At 38.5% G+C, this 21,470-nt stretch overlaps 1 protein-coding gene across 1 annotated transcript in view; it reads left to right on the top strand.

The window, feature by feature from the left end:
• Positions 1 to 17,602, top strand: part of CENPH (centromere protein H) — a 31,109-nt gene extending 13,507 nt beyond the window's left edge. Inside the window, exons 2-9 of the mRNA XM_072826724.1 lie at positions 2,215 to 2,270; positions 6,735 to 6,783; positions 7,163 to 7,237; positions 8,962 to 9,018; positions 12,463 to 12,526; positions 12,727 to 12,778; positions 13,229 to 13,392; positions 17,392 to 17,602. Coding sequence (XP_072682825.1) covers positions 2,215 to 2,270; positions 6,735 to 6,783; positions 7,163 to 7,237; positions 8,962 to 9,018; positions 12,463 to 12,526; positions 12,727 to 12,778; positions 13,229 to 13,392; positions 17,392 to 17,484 — 610 coding nt within the window. The 3' untranslated portion in view covers positions 17,485 to 17,602. The remainder of the gene's footprint in view (positions 1 to 2,214; positions 2,271 to 6,734; positions 6,784 to 7,162; positions 7,238 to 8,961; positions 9,019 to 12,462; positions 12,527 to 12,726; positions 12,779 to 13,228; positions 13,393 to 17,391) is intronic.
• The last annotated feature ends 3,868 nt before the right edge of the window (positions 17,603 to 21,470 follow it).

A 21,470-nucleotide genomic window follows, 5' to 3' on the forward strand; every position in this document is an offset into this window, starting at 1 on the left:
CGATCCTGGAGACCCGGGATCGAATCCCACATCGGGCTCCCGGTGCATGGAGCCTGCTTCTCCCTCTGCCTGTGTCTCTGCCTCTCTCGCTCTCTCTCTCTCTCTGTGTGTGACTATCATAAATAAATAAAAAAATTTTAAAAAAGCAAAAACAGTAAAAGAAAAAATCTCTTTTCCCCCTTCTTTCCCCTTTTTACTGCCTTCTCCACAGTTTATGTATATGTTGTCTTATTTTACATCTTCTTATTCATCTTTTTTTATGTCTAATTTGGACATTTCTTTTCCACTTAAAGAAGTCCCTTGTAACATATCTTACAACACTGATTTAGTGGTGATAACTTCTTTATCTTTTGTTTGTCTAGGAAACTCAATCTCTCCTCAAATCTGAGTACCTTGCAGGTACTTGGTTGTAGTTTTTTTTTCCTTTCAGCACTATGAATTTATCATGCCACTCCTTTCTGGCCTGCAAAGTTTCTGCTGAAAAATCAGCTGATATCTTCATGTTTTCCCTTCTAGGTACTTTATGTTTTTTCTCTTGCTGCTTTAAAAATTCTCCTTTTATTTTTAAACTTCGACATTTCAATTTTTATGTGCTATGGTCTGGAACTCCTTGGATTTACCTGGTTTGGAACTCTGTGCTTCTTGGACTTGGATATCTATTTCTTCTCCTAGGTTAGGGAAGTTTTCAGCTATTATTCCTTTACATAACTTTTCTACGCCTTTCTCTCTCATCTTTTTCTGGATCCCATTAATGTAAATGTTTGCTTGATATTGTCCAAAAGATTTCTTAATCTATTTACATTTTTTAAACTTTTTGAGTTCTTCTGCTTGTATGCTGTCCATTACCCTGTCTTCCAGATCACTGATAGATTCTTCTGATCCTTTCATCTACTGTTGACTTTCGTGTGTGTGTGTATGTATGTGTGTGTGTTTTCAGTTATTGCATTCTTCAACTCTCATTGGTTTCTTTTAATATTTTCTGTCTTGTTATTGAAGGTCTCACTGAGTTCTTCCACTCTTTTCTCCAGCCCAGTGAGTATCTTTAAAATCATTACTTTAAATTTTTTTTCAGGCTTACTGTTTACCTCTGACGAGATTGGGCGCGTTCAGGGTGGTATAGCCATAGACTACTGTTTACCTCTGTTTCATTTAGTTCTTTGTCTGAGTTTTCTTGTTCTTTCTTTTGGAGCATATTCCTCCATCTCCCCATTTTGCTTGAGTTTTTATGTTTGTTTCTATGGAGTAGGTAAACAGGTACTTCTCCTAAACTTGAAGGAGTCATCTTGTGTATGGTATCCCCTGTGCAGACTGTGTGTTTGGTGAGTTTTGCTGGCTGACTAGAGCTATGGCTGTATATATTAGTTACTTTTTCAAAACATGGCATGTTTCCATCTCTCTCCCTGTTTTTCTGTTCTATCTATCTTTGGTTATTCATTAGTGTTTAGTCAGCCCTTAGTTCTTCAGGAGGAATTGTGCAATTAATAGATGTAATTTGGTGTGTTCTGTGGAGAGGGACATAGTTTTCCTACATCACCATCTTCAACTGGAACACTCTATACCCACTTTAAATAAATTAGATCGGGCAGCCAGGGTGGCTCAGCGGTTTAGCACTGCCTTCAGCCCAGGGCCTGATCCTGGAGACCCAGGATGGAGTCCCATGTTGGGCTCCCTGTGTGGAGCCTGCTTCTCCCTCCCTTGTGTCTCTGCTTCCCTCTCTGTGTATCTCTCATGAATAAATAAAAATTTTTAAATAAATAAATAAATAAATAAATAAATAAGGTCAAACTAGAAGACTTATTGCTGAGTTTACTTACACTCATTTTATTACATGAACTTCTGAAAAAGGTGAGTTGGTTTATCATATAGTAAAGAGTAAAACCTCTATAAATACTTTCTAGGGCATCTGACTGGTTTAGTCAGTAGAGCGTGCAACTCTTGGTGTCAGGGTTTTGAGTTCAAGCCCCATGTTTGGGGTACAGTTTACTTAAAAAAAAAAAAAAAAAAAAAAACGGATACACAGGTGGCTCAGTGGTTAAGCATCTGCCTTTGGTTCAGGGCATGATCCTGGAGTCCCCGGATCGAATCCCACATCAGGCTCCCTGCATGGAGACTGCTTCTCTCTCTGCCCGTGTCTCTGCCTCTGTGTGTGTGTATCTCTCATGAATAAATAAATAAAATCTTAAAATATATATATATATGACTTCTCTTTTCCAGGCTAAGAGCACAGACAAAACAACAACTCTTGGAATATAAATCAATGGTTGATGCAAGTAAGTATTTTCATTTTCAAATAAGTTTTTATGAGCGTGGTGATGAACAGTATTCTAGAGAAAAGAAAATCAACTTTACAAAAAGTTGCTTATTTAGGGAATGGGAGTGTCAGCATAATGCTGTACTATACTATGTAAGAAGCAAAAGACAGGCTTGCCCTGTCCCTTAGGAACTTGTTAGGAATTCAGGAAATAGAAACCCTAAATAATAATGCAAGACAATTAGGTTCTGTTAATCAGAGAATGGGAAATTTCTGTGGGAAGGATTCCTAGAACTTGATTATGAACAGCTTGGAGATTAAATTAGATCAAATGATTGTTAAGCCAGTGATTTAAGATCTATACTTTGAGAAACACTGGAAGATAGGAATGAGAGGCAGATTAGCTTAAAGATATGAATGATAATTTTGATTTTAAACCCTGAAAAAATTAAATTTTTAAAAAATTTTTATTGGGATCCCTGGGTGGCTCAGCGTTTAGCACCTGCCTTCCACCCAGGGCATGATCCTGGAGTCCTGGGATCGAGTCCCACGTCGGGTTCCCTGCATGGAGCCTGCTTCTCCCTCTGCCTGTGTCTCTGCCTATCTCTCTCTCTCTCTCTCTCTCTCTCCCATAAATAAATAAAATCTTAAAAAAAAATTTTTTTTTACTTATTTATTTGAGAGAGACCAAGAAAGAACAAGTATGAGGAGAGAGAGAGGGATACGCAGACTCCCCACTGAGCAGGGAGTTTGATGCAGAGCTCTATCCCAAGACCCTGGGATTGTGACCTGAGGTGAAAGCAGACTCTTAACTGACTGAGCCACCCTACCCCTGGAAAAATGTATATTTAACTTTTAAAATCCAGAAGCTTAGGGAGCAAGACAGTAGTAAAATAATGGTTTAAGGCTCCTAAAGTAATAACTATTATTGTGACCTAATTTTTAAGCCCTTGGATCACAAAGAGAGGTTTTGTTGACTCTTTCTCTGTGAAATAGACTTAAAGAATAAATCCAAATAATACTTAGGTTGAAGCAAGAATTGCAGAAAACCCAAGGAGGCCACATAGATGATTTAGTCACTTCACCTGAATACATGTTTAACTTAGGAACTTTTTGGGCTCTGCTCAGATTCTTTTATAAGGCCATAGATCCAAAGGCAGTTCTAGTGTGTTGTCCATTTGATATTCCAGGCTTTCTAGTCTTTTTTATGCAAAACAACAACAACAACAAAAACCAGGACTATGAGAAATGGGCCCCCTGGCCTCTTTTCTGCTAGTATTAACTAGTAATTTATGAAACTGGCATATGAATCAGGCCTTCCTGTCTCCATTTTTTTTTTTTTAAGATTTATTTGTTTGTTTATTTATTTATTTATTTATTAGAGAGAGAGAGAGAGGGACAGAGACACAGGCAGAGGGAGAAGCAGGCTCCTTGCAGGGAGCCCGATGTGGGACTCGATCCCGGGACTCCAGGATTGCGCCCTGGGCCAAGGCGCTAAACCGCTGAGCCACCCAGGGATCCCCGCCTTCCTGCCTCCAAAGCCATGACCTTCCATTATATCAATAATGCTTTCATCAAAAATGACCAGTAGGTCACTGCCTTCACCTGGAGGAATTAATGGTTTCGTTTCCAAAATCCATGCTTTTTGTATTAAACTATGATGTTTCATCATAGATGAAAGGTAGGATATGGCCAAATTCTTTGCTGGCATGGGAGCTCACATAATAAAAACAGAGTATCTTCTTAGAGGACAAGGTAGAGGGGGAAAGGTAGAAAGTAATTTGGACCATTGAGAAATTGTCTCTGTACATATTCCTGCATTCATTCAAATCATTTTTAAAGTATTCATTATGTCCTTGCTAGGGACACTTAACTAGGCATGGAGACGTGTTGAATAAGCCAGAATTTGCCTTAGTGGAGCTTAAGTTCTATGTAGCAAAACAGGTAAGGAAAGAAACCTTGGAAGATCATTATTAAGTGTGGTAAATGTGATGAAGGAAGTAATGGTGTGACAAGGAGGGGTTCCTTTAAATATTTTGATCACCAATGGTGTCTTTGAGATGACATGAGAGTAAAATCCAAGTGTTAAGAAATTCTCCACCTTCTCATATAGTCCTTGTTTTCCATCTATATATCATCCCTTTTTTTTTTTTTATATATCATCCCTTTTTAAAGGAATTATGAAATCTGAAAACTTGAGTAGGCTTTATAGCGCACACTGTAGAGTTTCTACAACTAAAGGAGATTATAGCTTCAAGGCAAGGAGTGAGGTTGTAATCTTCGAAGAAAGATATCAAAAGTTTGGGCGGCCCCCGTGGCGCAGAGGTTTAGCGCCTCCTGCAGCCCGGGGTGTGATCCTGGAGACCCCGGGATTGAGTCCCACGTCAGGCTCCCTGCATGGAGCTTGCTTCTCCCTCTGCCTGTGTCTCTGCCTCTCTCTCTCTCTGAATAAATAAATAAAGCTTAAAAAAAATTACTTTACCCTTAAAAGAATATGTTACTTTATTGCTTGAAGGATTTTTTTTTACAGCAAGTGTATCCATTTTCAGAGTACAATTTGTTGAATTTTGACAAATGTATATATCAATATAACCATTTCCATAATCAAGATATAGAATATTTCTGTTACACCTCCCTTGTTTGACTTCACAGTCAGTCCCTACCCTTACCCCCAGCAACCACCATTATAATTTCTGTTATTATAGATTTGCTTTCTAGAGTTGTGCTATTTAGTACAGTAGCCATTAGTTACATGTGGCCTTTAACTGTAGAGTTAAATTAATTAAAATTAATATTTTAAATTCAGTTCTTTAGTTACTCTAGTTACATATCAAATACTCAAAAGCCACATGTGTCTAGTGACTACCCTGTTGGCCAGCACAGATATTAAACATTTCTACCATCGCAGAAATTTCTCTTGGACAACACTGTTCCAGAATTTGATGTAAATAGCATTGTATGATATGTATTTATGTGTGTGGTGTGTGTATCTGACAACTTTCTTTTAAATATTTATTTATTTATTTTTTTATGATAGTCACACAGAGAGAGAGAGAGGCAGAGACACAGGCAGAGGGAGAAGCAGGCTCCATGCACCGGGAGCCCACGTGGGATTCGATCCCGGGTCTCCAGGATCACGCCCTGGGCCAAAGGCAGGCGCCAAACCGCTGCGCCACCCAGGGATCCCGACAACTTTCTTTTAATAAGAGATTTAATTCATATAATATAAAATTCATTTTAAAATGTACAAGTTAAGGGGATCCCTGGGTGGCTCAGTGGTTTAGTGCCCGCCTTTCGCCCAGGGCGCCGGAGTCCCGGGATCAAGTCCCACGTCGGGCTCCTGGCATGGAGCCTGCTTCTCCCTCCTCCTGTGTCTCTGCCTCTCTCTCTCTCTCTCTATCATAAATAAATAAAATAAGTAAATCTTTAAAAAAAAATAAAAAAACAGGGATCTCTGGGTGGCGCAGCGGTTTGGCGCCTGCCTTTGGCCCAGGGCGCGATCCTGGAGACCCGGGATCGAATCCCACATCGGGCTCCCGGTGCATGGAGCCTGCTTCTCCCTCTGCCTGCGTCTCTGCCTCTCTCTCTCTCACTGTGTGCCTATCATAAAAAAAAAATAAAAAATAAAAAAAAAATAAAAAAAAAAAATAAAAAATAAAAAAAATAAAAAAACATAAAATGTACAAGTTAAGTAGGTTTTAGTATATTCACAGTATTGGTAATTATTACCACTATCCAATTCCAGAACAGTCTCTCATGAATAAATAAAATATTTTAAAAAATAAAAGTCTTGAGATATAGAAATTTTAAAAAATATATCCTTAAATATTTCATATTTTTGAAAGTAATTGTACATTGTAATTTTACCTTTTGATTTCCGATTGTTTCTAACATATAGACATACAGGTGATCTTTTTGACATTGCTCATGTTAATATTTTACTCCTTTTCTATTTTCCATTATTCTGAAACTACCTTGTCCATATAGCAACTAGCTCCATGTGACCTTTGAACACTTGAAATGTGGTTAGTCCTTGAAAAGGACTATAAATGCAAAATACAGAAGAAAGGATTATAAAATATTTCATTAGTAATTTTAAATTAATTACATAAATAAAGATTTTATTTATTTATTCATGAGGGAGAGAGACAGAGACAGAGACACAGGCAGAGTTCGTGAAGCAAGCTCCATGTAGGGAACCCAATGTGGGACTCGATCCCAGGTCTCCAGAAATTAGGCCCTTGATTGCTAAACCGCTAAGCCACCTGGGCTGCCCTAATTACATATTTTAGATCTATTGGTTTTATGAAATAAGTTACATTGAAATATTTTTACTTGTTTGTTAATATGGAAATTAAAAATTAAAGTGTTGTTTACATTTGTAGCTTACTTTTTTTTCCCCCTCCCTGTGGCTTACGTTATATATCTTTTGGACAGTACTTTTTTAAACTCTTACTAACTTCAAAAAATTATTTCTTTGTAGATGAAGAAAAAACTCCAGAACAACTCATACAAGATAAGCATATTGAAGCGTATGTCATATTTTTGAATTTTGTTTTTTACTAACGTTTGATATTATTATCCATCTTATACCATTACCTTTCTTTATTTTTGTCTTTATTTTTCCAAGTAATTTTTCATGCATATACTGAGAAGTTGATACAGGGGATGGACTTAACATGTATCTGAGTGGTCACATTAGCTTCTGGCATTCCCCTTCACAAGATGACTAGTTAAGTATCTCAGAGGCATCTGTTTACCTAATCTATAAATGCATCAGGGTGGGGAGCCTGTAGAATAATTTTATCTGGATAGGGCCATTTTACTTTTTTCAAAGGTTTACTTTCTATATTTATGCCAACAGGGAATTTTTTTGATATTGCTGAAATTTTTTTGTTTATGCTTCGATAGTAAAATTGAAGACCTGGAAAAGGAAGTTGAAGAAGTGAAAACTGCTTTTGAAATGAAAAAGCTTGCATTAGACAGGTAATTATTACATTTTAGATATAAGCATTGTGAACTGAATGCAAAATGGGTATGATTTGAGGTGGAGGGAATATTTTAATTAGTCTAAATGACTCATCAAGTGAAATGATCATTAGGTAATGGGTAAACGAATTTTGTGCCCTGAGAGAAAAGTTATGTCATTCATTAATACCTTCATTTGAAGTAGTTACATAAGGTTGACTTAATAAGAAAATATCAGTCAAGGAAATAGAAGGGTGAGTTTAAATTTCATCCAGTGTTTCAAAGGATTATATGGATTCGATTATTGCAGTAACTATTAATCAAGTAAAAGAATTGTCACCAAGTTTAAATATATACATTTTCCTATTTTTTTAGAAGATTTTATTTTTAAGTCCTCTCTTCACCCAACATGGAGTTTGAACTCACAACCCCAAGATCAAGAGTCTCATGCTCTACTGATGGAGCTAGCCAGGCACCCTTAATATATTTTTATTTTTATTTATTTTATTTTATTTTTTTTTAATAAATTTATTTTTTATTGGTGTTCAATTTGCCAACAAATAGTTAATATATTTTTAATACAGGTTTTGTATCTGTATTTTAAAATTCATTCAACAAATATTTGAGTTTCTACTATCTCTTAAGCTTTGTGGTAGGTGTTTGTATACATTCATTAATAAGACGTGATCTCTTAGATGTGTGATCTGAATTAATATCAATTAAGTGAATGACTTAAAATTACTTCCTTGTGTTTCTGGCCTTCCCAGATGAATTTCTTTTTTTTTTTTTTTTTCCAGATGAATTTCTTATTTAATTGAAAACTAGTTAAAGTCCTCTTGATTGCTTCTAGCAGTGAACATTTTTCCCTCTATCATTATATAGATAATATGTATTTTTCATGAATTTGTTTTAAGTAATCTCTGTGCCCTACCTGGGGCTTGAACTCACCACCTCTAAACCAAGTGTTGCATGCTGTAGAGACTGAGCCAGCCATGTGCCCTAGATCATATTTTTAAAGATGACTTCAGAGCTATTAAGATATCTCATTTTAATGAATTCATTTTTTGTGTGTGACAGAAAGGAAGAAGTGACTCTAACCTTTTCATTATTACTTATTAGCTATTTGGATTTAAAAGTAATTTATGCAGTTTGTTTTTATGTAGGTATCCTTTAAAGTTTACATTCAGGTATGGCTTTGTATTCCCCAACTCCATTTCAGGCCTGTGCTGATCTCTGTGGTGCCTTAATGCTTCCTCTCAGCCCTGCACGAAGGTGGATGGGTTGGAGAGCAAAGCTCAGGCTGATTTCCAGTCTAATCAGTCCCTCAGCCTAGCCGTGCACAACCACATCTTGTTATTTTTCCATTTCTGTGACTTCTTTATCAAAGTATTTCCCATACAGTAGTGTTTAAAAACCTTCTTATGGTTTACGTTACATTTAAAAAGAAATCAAAAGGGCGGTCCTGGTGGCTCAGCGGTTTAGCGCCTGCTTTCTGCCCAGGGCGTGATCCTGGAGTCCTGGGATTGAGTCCCACGTCGGGCTTCCTGCATGGAGCCTGCTTCTCCCTCTGCCTGTGTCTCTGCCTTGCTCTCTCTCTGTGTCTCTCATGAATAAATAAATAAAATCTTTAAAAAAAATAAGAATAAATCAATCTTTAACTTGTCATGTTTACATTTTTCTTTTCAATGAACCACAAGTGTTATCCATGTTTTAAAATGCGAGCTTTTTTCCTTGCATTGTAGGATGCAGCTCTCGATTGCACTTCAAAAAAACCTGGAGAAAATTGACCCCAAGACTAGGTACGTTTTTTTTTTTTCTCTTTTGTCTTTTTTTCTGAATTTGTTAAAGCTGAGAATAAGATGGGAGATTTGCATAATGACTTGAGTTTTCTGATTTTTTTTAATTTGCTGTCAGTGCTAAACACCTTTTTCTGGGGAATAAGAAAATTGACAGAATTTTAGTGGGTCATATTCCGCATTATAATTTTTACAGTCTGGCTAACCTTTTGTTTGGATTGCAACACTAAGAAGCAATGGAGATTTTTAGCCAGCTAGTTTGAAAAAAAAATTTTTTTTAGTTTTTTAGTTTTATTTATTCATGAGAGACACAGAGACAGAGAGAGAGGCAGAGACACAGGCAGAGAGAGAAGCAGGCTCCATGCAGGTGGCCTGATGTGGGATTCGATCCCGGGTGTCCAGGATCAGGCCCTAGGCTGAAGGCGGTGCTAAACCGCTGAGCCACCCGGGCTGCCCTAGTTTGAAAATTTTGAAGGAATATTTTGAAAGTTAACTTTTGTTCAGTATTTACTGTAAAACAGGAATAGGGCTGTCTCATTTGTCCAATAACCCAGTGAGAGGAATGAGACAAGAAGTATATGCCTCGTTTTTCACTGGCAGAAATGAACTTGTATATGTTACAGTATTTGCCAAGGAATATAAAATTAAACTCTGGCAGTCAAGGTTCTCTATAATCTGGTCCTTTGTGTCTGGCCTCAGGGGCCTTACCTCCTTACCTGTGTTCTTATTTCTCAAAGTTCTAATAAAATCTTGTGATTAGGGATCCCTCAGTGGCGCAGCGGTTTGGCGCCTGCCTTTGGCCCAGGGCGCGATCCTGGAAACCGGGGATCGAATCCCACATCAGGCTCCCGGTGCATGGAGCCTGCTTCTCCCTCTGCCTATGTCTCTGCCTCTCTTCTCTCTCGTGACTATCATAAATAAAAAAAAAAAAAAATCTTGTGATTAAAAGATTCCCTACATTGTATCGTAAAAGTGCTAAGATGCATCTGGACACTTCCCCTTCCTGAGTATTTTAGTTCAGGCTGGTAATGCGTTCTCCCTATATTCCATTTAACTCCAGGAATACATAAAACCTAAAATCTGAATTTGAGACCTCTAACAATTGCTCCTCCGTAGAGGGTGAGGTTTAAACAATCTTGAGTTAGGGGCGCCGGGATAGCTCAATGGTTGAATGTCTGCCATTAGCTCAGGTCATGATCCCAGAGTCCTGGGATCAAGTCCCACATCAGGCTCCCCATGGAAAGCCTGGTGTCCCTCTGCCTATGTCTCTGCCTCTCTCTCTCTCTCTAATGAATAAGTAAATAAAATCTTTTTTTTTTTAAGATTTTATTTATTTATTAGAGACACACAGAGAGAGAGAGAGGCAGAGACACAGGCAGAGGGAGAAGCAGGCCCCATGCAGGGAGCCCGACAATGGGATTCAATCCCAGGTCTCTAGGATCACACCCTGGGCTGAAGGGGGCGCTAAACTGCTGAGCCCCCGGGCTGCCCAGTAAATAAAATCTTTAAAAAATAATCTTGAATTAAAGAGGTACAGGATTGACACCCAAAGGGAACAGAAAGGCCAAAAAGGCTGAGGTAGTGCCTTTAAGCAAGTTTTTTTTTTTTTTTTAAGATTTTATTCATTTATTCATGAGAGAGAGAGACAGAGACATAGGCAGAGGGAGAAGCAGGCTCCATGCAGGGAGCCTGACATGGGACTCGATCCCAGGATTCCAGGATCACACCCTGGGCCGAAGGCAGGTGCCAAACCTCTGACCCACTCAGGGATCCCCTTTAAGCAAGTTTTTAAGTTTACAAACCAGTATAGCTGTAACTAGTAGAAAATGAGTTTAGCTTTCCCAGGTCTATGCAGAGATTCACATTTTCAGCCTCCTCAATAAACTTGTGCAGTGTTTCGTGCCTGGCTGATTATCAGAATGATTAGTATTTTTTTTTTAAAGATTTATTTATTTATTATAGACACAGAGAGAGAGAGAGGCAGAGACACAGGAGGAGGGAGAAGCAAGCTCCATGCAGGAGCCCGACGCGGGACTCGATCCCAGGTCTCTAGGATCACGCCCTGGGCTGCAGGCAGCGCTAAACCGCTGCGCCACCGGGGCTGCCCCAGAATGATTAGTATTATCATGGTGATCACATTGCTGGTCCCATCCCAAACCTACTGACTCAGTCTCTGAAGACAAATGGGCATAGTCAGGGTCACCTGGTGATCCACATTTAACATCCTCCCAAGGGATGGTGGCACTTTGAAGTATAAGAGCCATTGTTCTTACCCAGTCTTATTTCACACTGTTTGGCTCCAGTTATACCAAACTAGTTGATGTAGGCAATCCAGGTAATTATTTCATGTGTTTAAGATCAAGGGTTTCCCTTGTTCTACTCTGTGCACAACTCTTTAAGTGGTTCATATTTATTACTGGTTATAATGAAGCCATATTATAGTTGTGGATTTATTTTTCTCTTTCAGCAGATTCTTTCCTCTTGGTGTTTTATTTGTTTTACTATCTTGGTCCCTGGCATATGTCTAGCATGTAGTAGGTACTCAGAAATACTTGCTGAAGACATGAGGGTAAAAAGCAGCTTGAATATTCAGTGAAACTATTATCTGTGGTGCTATAATGGTGAATACATGACTATTATCTGTGGTGCTATAATGGTGAATACATGTCTTTATACATTTGTCAAACCCATAGAATGTACACCACCAAGAATGAACCCTACTGTAAATTATGGGATTTGAAAAAAAATAAAAATAAAAAATAAATAAATTATAGGATTTGGATGATAATATGTTAAATGTAGATTCATCATTTGTGATGAATGGACCTTTCTGGTGGAGGATGATGATAATTGAGGCTGTGTGTGGTAGGAGTCAGGGGCCTATGGGCTTACCTTCCATTCAGTTTTGGTGTGAACCTAAAATAGCTCTTAAAAATAAAGTCTATTATTAGGATATTTTTAGAAAGGTTCATACGTACCTAAATTTCAGATTTTTTATTTTTCTAGGGAACTGCATCTCTAATTTTATTTTTGTTAATTTATTTTTTGCATCTAATTTAAATATTTATTTGTTTATTTGAGAGAAAGCACGAACACAGTGGGGAGGGGCAGAGGGAGAGAGAATCTTAAGCAGACTCTGGGCTGAGTGTAGAGCTCAATATGGGACTTGATCTCATGGCCCTGAGATCATGACCCAAGCTGAAACCAAGTCAGACACTTAACTGACTATGCCACCCAGGTGCCCCTGCATCTCTAATTTTAAACAGAAATTTACTTTACATCAAAGTTTTCTTAGTTTATTTTGTTAAAAGATAATTTTCTATTGAAGTATATAATAAATTTCATGAAAGGAAATATATAATTGATTTGTTCATTCATGATAATATTTACTTTTTTAATTTTATAATTTTAATTAAGGTTAACAAATCATTTTTTATTCCTTTTCAGTGTGCTCATGGATAACATGAAACATGTATTAAAACTAAACAAATTAATAATGAAATCACACCAGGTAACTGCACATTGGGTTGCTTATGCATTCTCATGATTTCAGTAACCTGTTGCTGGCAACTATATTGTATATAGTTATTTTTTGGTATGGAAATAAAGAGATTAAAAATTGGAGGTTGGGAAAACATGAATTAATAGATAAAATTGAGTGATGTAAGTGTTACAGGTTTGTTCTTAGGTAATGTGCCTTCACTTTTTCAGGAATCTTGGGATTTGGAGGAAAAACTGCTTGATGTTAGAAAGAAGAGATTAGGTATGTAGAACAGTTTTGTTTTTGTTTTCTGTAGAAAACATTTTCACTTACTGTAGAGATTGATAAGGCCAGTTATCTCAGCCATTGAGAAATTTCTTAATTTTCAAATTTTCTTAAAATTTTGCACATGGTCTCTTTAAAAATAGTATATAAAATGTATTTTGCTTGATTCATTTTTATTGTTTTAGAACTTTAAATCACAAAATTAATATATTCTCAGGGGGAAAAAATCAAATAATACAGTAAAGTATAGTGTCAAAGTCAAAATATTGGTATTTTTCACCAAGCAAGTCATTTTCAGATCAAAATGGAACTGCAACCTGAAATGATGCCTATGAAATATTTTCTGTTGACTGAAACAGTCAGGAGCTATTCTGCTTCACTATTTTTCCAGACTCTTGTTTGTAGGAGTTGTTATATATAGTATCTTTTTTTTTTTTAATCTAATAGAATTAAAACAATCTTCAGAAAATAAACTGTTAGAAATACAGACTGAAAAGAACAAACAGAAGGATGATTTGGCCAATATGGAAAATTCAAACAAGATAAAGGCCATGCAACGAAACCTGAAGATGGAGATACAAATTACTACAGTTATTCAAAACGTGTTCCAGGTAACATTTAGATAAATTAGGAAAGGAGGTAAAGAACTTGTTAAAAATGATGGTTCTGGGCAGCCCCTGTGGCCCAGCGGTTTAGTGCCGCCTTCAGCCCAGGGTGTGATCCTGGAGTCACGGGATCGAGTCCCACATCCGGCTTCCTGCATGGAGCCTGCTTCTCCCTCTGCCTGTGTCTCTGTCTCTCTGTGTGTGTGTGTGTGTCTGTCATAAATAAATAAATAAATAAATAGTCTTTTTTTTTTTTTTAAAGATTTTATTTATTTATTCATGAGAGACACAGAGAGAGAGGCAGAGACACAGGTAGAGGGAGATGCAGGCCCCATACACGGAGCCCGACGTGGGACTCGATCCCGGGACCCCAGGATCACGCCCTGGGCTGAAGGCGGGCGCTAAGCCGCTGAGCCACCCAGGGATCCCCCTAAAGTCTTTAAAAAAAATAAAATTGATGGGGACGCCTGGGTGGCTCAGCAGTTGAGTGTCTGCCTCCGGCTCAGGGCGTGATCCCAGCATCCTGGGATCGAGTCCCACATCGGGCTCCCCACAGGGAGGCTGCTTCTCCCTCTGCCTGTGTCTCTGCCTCTCTCTGTGTCTCTCATGAATAAATAAATAAAAATAAAATCTTAAAAATTTTTTTGTTAAAAAAATGATTGTTGGGACCCCTGGGTGGCGCAGTGGTTTGGCGCCTGCCTTTGGCCTAGGGCGCGATCCTGGAGACCTAGGATCGATTCCCACGTCGGGCTCCCGGTGCATGGAGCCTGCTTCTCTCTGCCTGTGTCTCTGCCTCTCTTTCTCTCTCTGTGACTATCATAAATAAATAAAAATTAAAAAAAAAAAAAATGATTGTTCTGTTACTTTCAGATTTGCTTTTAGTTAATCTTTGATCCTGAAAAAAATCATGAATTCAATACTAGATAGTAGTCTGTTTACATATATTTAGAACTTATGTGTACTTAATGTTCAAAGCTTTGACTTTTCATTGTGATTACATCTTAGGCATTTATAAGTGGGGTGATTTTTATCAGCTCTGTGGAGATAGGTTTAATGGTGGGGTGGAGAGTATTAGAACTTGAACTTGGAAGGTAAGGGAAAACATGGATGGAAGTGATGGGAATCTAGAATTATGATCCTACTGCAACTTAATAGTTGCAAATCTTGAACAAATTATTATTAAAGTTTTCTACATATCAGTTTCCCTGTTTAGAAAGAGAGCTTGTAAAAGCTAAAGAAGAGGGATCCCCGGGTGGCGCAGCGGTTTAGCGCCTGCCTTTGGCCCCGGGCGCGATCCTGGAGACCCAGGATCGAATCCCACGTCGGGCTCCCGGTGCATGGAGCCTGCTTCTCCCTCTGCCTATGTCTCTGCCTCTCTCTCTCTCTCTCTGTGTGACTATCATAAAAAAAAAAAAAAAAAAAAAAGCTAAAGAAGAGAATTCATGTTAATCTGTTTAGCATAATGTCTGGTCCAAGTAAATTCTCAGTTAATGTTGGTAGTTGTTAGTACATCACCTCTTAAACTTTATGTGTTCCTTTATTCTGAAGAGTTTTCATTGCTCTTTTGAATTATAAAATATCTCAAACTATAAAATACTTAAATTACCAGATTTCAATGATGAAGATATACAGTTAAAATTGCCTATTATCCGTGGAGCAAATATTATGTGTGAAGCATATCCTTGTAGAATATGAATTCTTTTATCTGACCATAAGAAAATCTTCCTAAAGTCTTTTTTTTTTTTTTTTTTTTAATTTAAGAGAAGTGAACATAACCGGGGGGTAAGGGAGGGATAGCAGAAGTAGGGGGAAATAATCTCAAGCTAACTCCACACTGAGCATAGAGCTGTTGTGGGCTTGATCTCATGACCCTAAGATCTTGACCTGAGCCAAAACCAAGAGTTGGACACTTAACCAACTAAGCCACCCAGGTGCCCCTCTTCATCAGGTCTTAAATCTACTTTTTAATAGTAGTGGGTTACTAGGAGTAAGGAAGTCCACCACTAGCCTCCAGTGGAGGATTGCATTATAAGTACAGGATCACTTTAATTTTCTTTGGCATGTTGTTCCTGCTGCTTTGGTACTTGTATTATTTTGTCTTTTTTTTTTTTTAATTTTTATTTATTTATGATAGTCGCACAGAGAGAGAGAGAGAGGCAGAGACACAGGCAGAGGGAAAAGCAGGCTCCATGCACCGGGAGCCCGACGTGGAATTTGATCCCGGGTCTCCAGGATCGCGCCCTGGGCCAAAGGCAGGCGCCGAACCACTGCGCCACCCAGGGATCCCTATTTTGTCTTTCTTTTTTTTTTTTTTTTTTTAAATTTTTTAATTTATTTATGATAGTCACAGAGAGAGAGAGAGAGAGGCAGAGGGAGAAGCAGGCTCCATGCACCGGGAGCCCGACGTGGGATTTGATCCCGGGTCTCCAGGATCGCGCCCTGGGCCAAAGGCAGGCGCCAAACCACTGTGCCACCCAGGGATCCCTATTTTGTCTTTCTTAATTTTTATTCATATCCTCTTAGTGTTAATTTTGATTTAGTGAAATCATTACTTTGTTAAGCAGAGTATAGCTTTGGCTACATAAGGAGCTCATGCCCCTAATGGGTTCAGTCATATTTGAATGCTTACTTCCTCTTGCTTTTGTAAATTTAATTAGATTTATATACACTAGCCCTATAGCAAGAATGTGCCATGTGTAGGCCAAAGGTTTAAATACTTTTATACATAAAAATACAATTCTAAAATCTATTTAAACAGAATTTGAATTAGTAACTTGGTATCAGGGGGATCCCTGGGTGGCTCAGTGGTTTAGCACCTGCATTTGGCCCAGGGCGCGGTCCTGGAGTCCTGGGATCGAGTCCCACGTCGGGCTCCCGGCATGGAGCCTGCTTCTCCCTCTGCCTGTGTCTCTGCCTCTCTCTCTATCTCTATCATGAATAAATAAATAAAATCTTAAAAAAAAAAACGTAACTTGGTATCATTGAGCCATAGTTTTTTGTTGTTTTTTTTAATAAATAGGGCATAACAGTATGTTTAAACCATTTTTCACTGTAGAAGTGCAAACTGACTGAACCATAGCTACAGTCTTTTTTCTTTAATCTAGAATACATTGCAAAAATCCTTACTATGTAAAAGCTATCTACAAAAACTGATGCAGCCAAAAAAAATATTTTAAACATTGTACATGTTCCCTAGCATTATGGGGATTAAGGCTAGGCCCTTATTGAAAGTGGAAATGAGGATACAAGAATGTATTTTTTATTTTTTTAAATAGATTTTATTTATTCATTTATTTGAGAAAGAAAGAGAGCATGCATAAGTGGGAGGAGGGGGCAGACAGAGAGGGAGAGGGAATCTAAAGCAGCAAACTTCACTGAGGGTGGGCTGAGGAGGGCAGGGGTGGTTCTGTCTCACTACTGCAAGATTAGGACATGAGCCAAAACCAAGTCAGACCCTTAACTAACTGAGCCGCCCACATGCCCCAAGAATGTAAGTTTTTCATGGAGTAGATACCTACACCTAGTTTGGTAAAGATAAATTTGATAAGATTAGTGAAAAAAGGGGCCCCCGGGTGGCTCAGTCAGTTAAGTGCCTTTGGCGCAGGTCATGATCCCAGGGTCATTGGGCTCTCTGCTCAGTGACGAGCCTGCTTCTCCCTCCTCTTCCCCCACGCAATGCACAGCATTGTGATTATAGGTAACAATATTATTATATATTATATCCTTCAAAGTTGCTCTCACCACAAAAAAGAAATAATTTTGTGACACAATGGAGATGTAAGCTAATGCCATGGTCATCAAATCAACCCACTGTACACCTTCAACTTATATGAAACTGTGTCAATTATATCTCTATTAAAAAAATACAGTGTGTGTGCACATGTGTGCTCTCTTGTTTTCTCAAAATCTTTTTAAAAATTTAGTGAAAGGATTTTTAAAAATTTTGTTAAATTTTTAAACATACTTATAACTTTAAGATAATTTTTTTTTCTTTTTTTATTACAGAACCTCATATTAGGAAGTAAAGCCAATTGGGCAGAGGATCCTACCTTAAAGGAAATTGTTCTACAGCTTGAGAAGAATCTCGCCACAATCTAATAAGAATTGTGCTTTGACATTTTTGTTTCAGTCTTTGGTATCTCATTTAAGTGGCATATTTCAAACAAAAATCTTTTTAGTGTTTTTTAACTAGTATCATAAATCTTTTGTAGCTTAACACTATAACTTGGAATTTGTTCTTTTAAATATGATAAAGTGACTGGCATTCTCTAAAAATATCTGAAAATCTTAGCCTTGCAAGGGTCCCAAAAGACATGAATGTGGACATTTTTTTCTACGACATTCCTGGCGGTTCCAACTCTCATTTGGAGTACTTTTTCTTTTCTTCTTTTTTCTCTCCTTTTTTCTTTCTTTCCTTCTTTCTTTTTTGTAGTTTCAAGTTTTTATTTAAACTCCAGTTAGTTAACATACAGTGTAATATTAGTTTCAGGAGTAGAAGTCAGTGATTCATCACTATAGAACACTCCAGTGCTAATCACAAGTGCTCTCCTTAATACCCATCACCCATTTAACCCGTCTCCCCGTGCCCCATAATTTGGAATACTTCTGTGCGCTTTTGAAAAAAGTATCCACATCTTTGTTTTTTCCAACTATCAGTTGTATTTTATTGAAATCTCATTTTAGTTTCATCTCACCACAGATTATTTTTTCCCTCTCTTTTTTAAAAATATAGAGATATAATTGACATAGCTTCATATAAGTTGAAGGTATACAGTGGGTTGATTTGATGACCATGGCATTAGCTCACATCTCCATTGTGCCACATAATTATTTTTTTGTGGTGAGAACATTCTCTTCAAAGTCTCTTAGCAACTTTGAAGTATATAATATTGTTACCTATAATCACAATGCTGTGCATTCAATCTTCAAAAACTTACCCATCTTCTAACTGCTGCATGTTTGTACTCTGTGGCCAACATCTCTGCAAGTCCCTCATATTCCATCCACATCTTTATTTATTTACTTTCCCATCCACATTTTTTTTAAAGATTTTTATTTATTTATTCATGAGAGACACACAGAGAGAGAGGCAGAGAGAGAGGCAGGCTCCATACAGGGAGCCTGATGTGGGACTCAATTCTGGGACTCCAGGATCACGCCCTGGGCCAAAGCCAGGTGCTCCACCGCTGAGCCACCCAGGTGCCCCCCATCCACATTTTTAAACAGAAACCCAAATAAAGTACCTCAACCTTGAAAAATAAAAAAGATAAACCTATCCAAAGGGCTAATGCCTGTGGTTCTTGTAGAGTAATTGTGAATTTTTTATTTTGTATTTCTGTATTATGCTTTACTTTTAGAAGTTAAAAAGTAAATGTTACTTTGTCTTATGAAAAAATAGAACTTGCTGGCTGGCTCAGGTGATCACGTGACTCTTGATCTCGGAGTTTTGAATTCAAGCCCCATGTTGGGTATACAGGTTACTAAAACTATATATAAGTAAATTTAAAAAAATAGAACTTGCCATTTTTTACAGCATCCCATTCCTTTTTGGAGAAAGTTCTGATTTGAGTTCTTTATTACTTTGGAACTGTTGATCATTTTTATAGACAACGTAGTGTTTTCAACATTGTTTTTCTTTAAGATTTTACTGATTTATTAGAGAGAGAGAGAGAGAATGAGTGGGAGGAGAGGGAGAGGGATAAGCAGACTTCCCAGTGCACATGGAGTCCAAAGCAGGGCTCTGTCCCCCCACCCATGAGATCATGACCCAAGCTGAAACCAAGAATCAGAGGGTTAATCAACTGAGCCACCCAGGCAGGTGCCCCAACAAGTTATATATTTATTATGGAAAGGCATTCTGGAAAATACCTTCCTGATACAAAGATTCAGCATCATCTAAAAAACTGCATTTTCCTGAAATGATTTTAAAGTTTCTACTTGAGGGGTGCCTGGGTGGCTCATTAGGTTTAAGCATCTGCCTTTAGCTCAGGTAATGATCCTCCAGTCCCGGGATCAAGCCCCACATCTGCTTCTTCCTCTGCCCCTCACGTTGCTTGTGCTCTCCCTCTCTCTCAAATAAATAAAATCTTTTTTAAAAAAATAAAGTTTCTGGGGATCCCTGGGTGGCGCAGCGGTTTGGCGCCTGCCTTTGGCCCAGGGTGCGATCCTGGAGACCGGGGATCGAGTCCCACATCGGGCTCCCTGCATGGAGCCTGCTTCTCCCTCTGCCTATGTCTCTGCCTCTCTCTCTCTCTGTGTGACTATCATAAATAAATAAAATCTTTAAAAAAAAAATAAATAAATAAAGTTTCTACTTGGGAAAGGTGTACATTATTTCCACGAAGGCTAATTTCACCAAGCCAAACATCACTGGGACAAGAAAGTATACTCCCACAACAGGGGAATGCTAGGTTTCATAGTGGGGGAAAGAATATGGGTATCTGCTGAAAAGCATAAAGTCCACCACAGTATGAAGTCTTGGTCTTAAATATTAACTTCCTTTTTGCACATAGAAGACACACTTCCCAAAGGAAAGTTAACAGTCTCATTCAGTCATCACAGTTTCAAAGTTCAGGATCTCACGATAGTCTTTCACATCAGGTCCAAATGTGGCTTTTCACGATCTGGAGATTAATGAACTGAATAAGACAAATTCTGTTGCTTCACACAGCCAGCATACTATACAGGACAAGGTTAGCAATTCTGAAATACTGCTTGGCAGATGATAGGAGGTGCCCTTTCCGAGGCAGGGGGAACACTTTTTGATTCGGTTCTTATACTGCTCACTGGAAGAAGGTTTTTGTTTTGTTAAGATTTTATTTATTCATGAGAGACACAGAGAGGCAGAGACACAGGCAGAGGGAGAAGGAGGCTCTCTGGGGGGAGCCCGATGTGGGACTCGATCCGGGGTCTGCAGGATCACACCCTGGGCTGAGGGCGGTGCTAAGCCGCTGAGCCACCCAGGCTGCCCTGGAAGAGGTTCTTTTGTGCTTTTTGACTCTGCTCTTTGCTAAGTTCTCCCTTTCCATTATTGGCCTTGGCCATATCTGAAGAAGGTATTAGAACTATGTCCTGAGCAGCTTTCTCAGCTGGGCACCCAAATACCATTTTACATCTCAGTCCGTCTTAAATTCTGGGCCTGCGGTGCTTTTGTTAGTATATTTTACTAACAGATTATTTTAAATGTGATTATTTTAAATGTGATTGGTGGTGAGGCTCAGTTTCTTCGTTTGGCTGGTTCATCTATATCAGAGGCCAGCAAACTATGGCTTACCAGCTGGCTGTTTTTATAATTGAAGTTTTATTGGAACAAAGCTTTGCCCATAGATGTACATATTATCTATGGCTGCTTTCCATTAACCCTAGCATATTTGAGTTGAACTGAGCGTCAGAGATTATATGCACTGGCACCCTATTTTTTTTTTTACAGTCACTGACTTAAACCAGATGACTTGTACAAAGTTTTCTATTAGGACTTGTCTCATTGCTTCCTAGTAGCTTATATAACTTTATATATAAAGATCTGTATTCTTTATTTTTTTACATCTGTATTCTTTATTTTTTGAAAAGCTTATTTATTCATGAGGGACAGAGAGAGACACAGACAGAGGGAGAAGCCGGATGAGGGACTCCATTCCTGAACCCTGGGATCAAGACCCGAGCCAAAGGCAACCACCGAGCCACCTAGGCGTCTTCACACCTGTGTTCTTTAAACTAGAAGTTAGATCTGCTTTATTACATGTAATTTCAATTTTTTTTTTGTAGTTTCAAATTTTTTTATCAAGAAAATTCACAAATTGTCTTAGGTACTTTTTACTGAATCACAACAAGAGGCCATCATGCATGGTGAGTTTTGCCTAAGGGTCTACAGCCAATGACAGAACAGGGGACCTGGAACTAGAAGGGAGTCAAAGGCCAGGTAACTAGGGACATTAAGAACCATAATACAGGGCAGCCCCGGTGGCCCAGCGGTTTAGCGCCGCCTTCCGCCCAGGGTGTGACCCCGGGGTGCCGGGATCGAGTCCCAAGTCCATGCATGGAGCCTGCTTCTCCCTCTGCCTGTGTCTCTGCCTCTCTCTCTGTCT

This window comes from Canis lupus, chromosome 5 (genome assembly GCF_048164855.1).
Source record: "Canis lupus baileyi chromosome 5, mCanLup2.hap1, whole genome shotgun sequence".
NCBI lineage: Eukaryota > Metazoa > Chordata > Mammalia > Carnivora > Canidae > Canis > Canis lupus.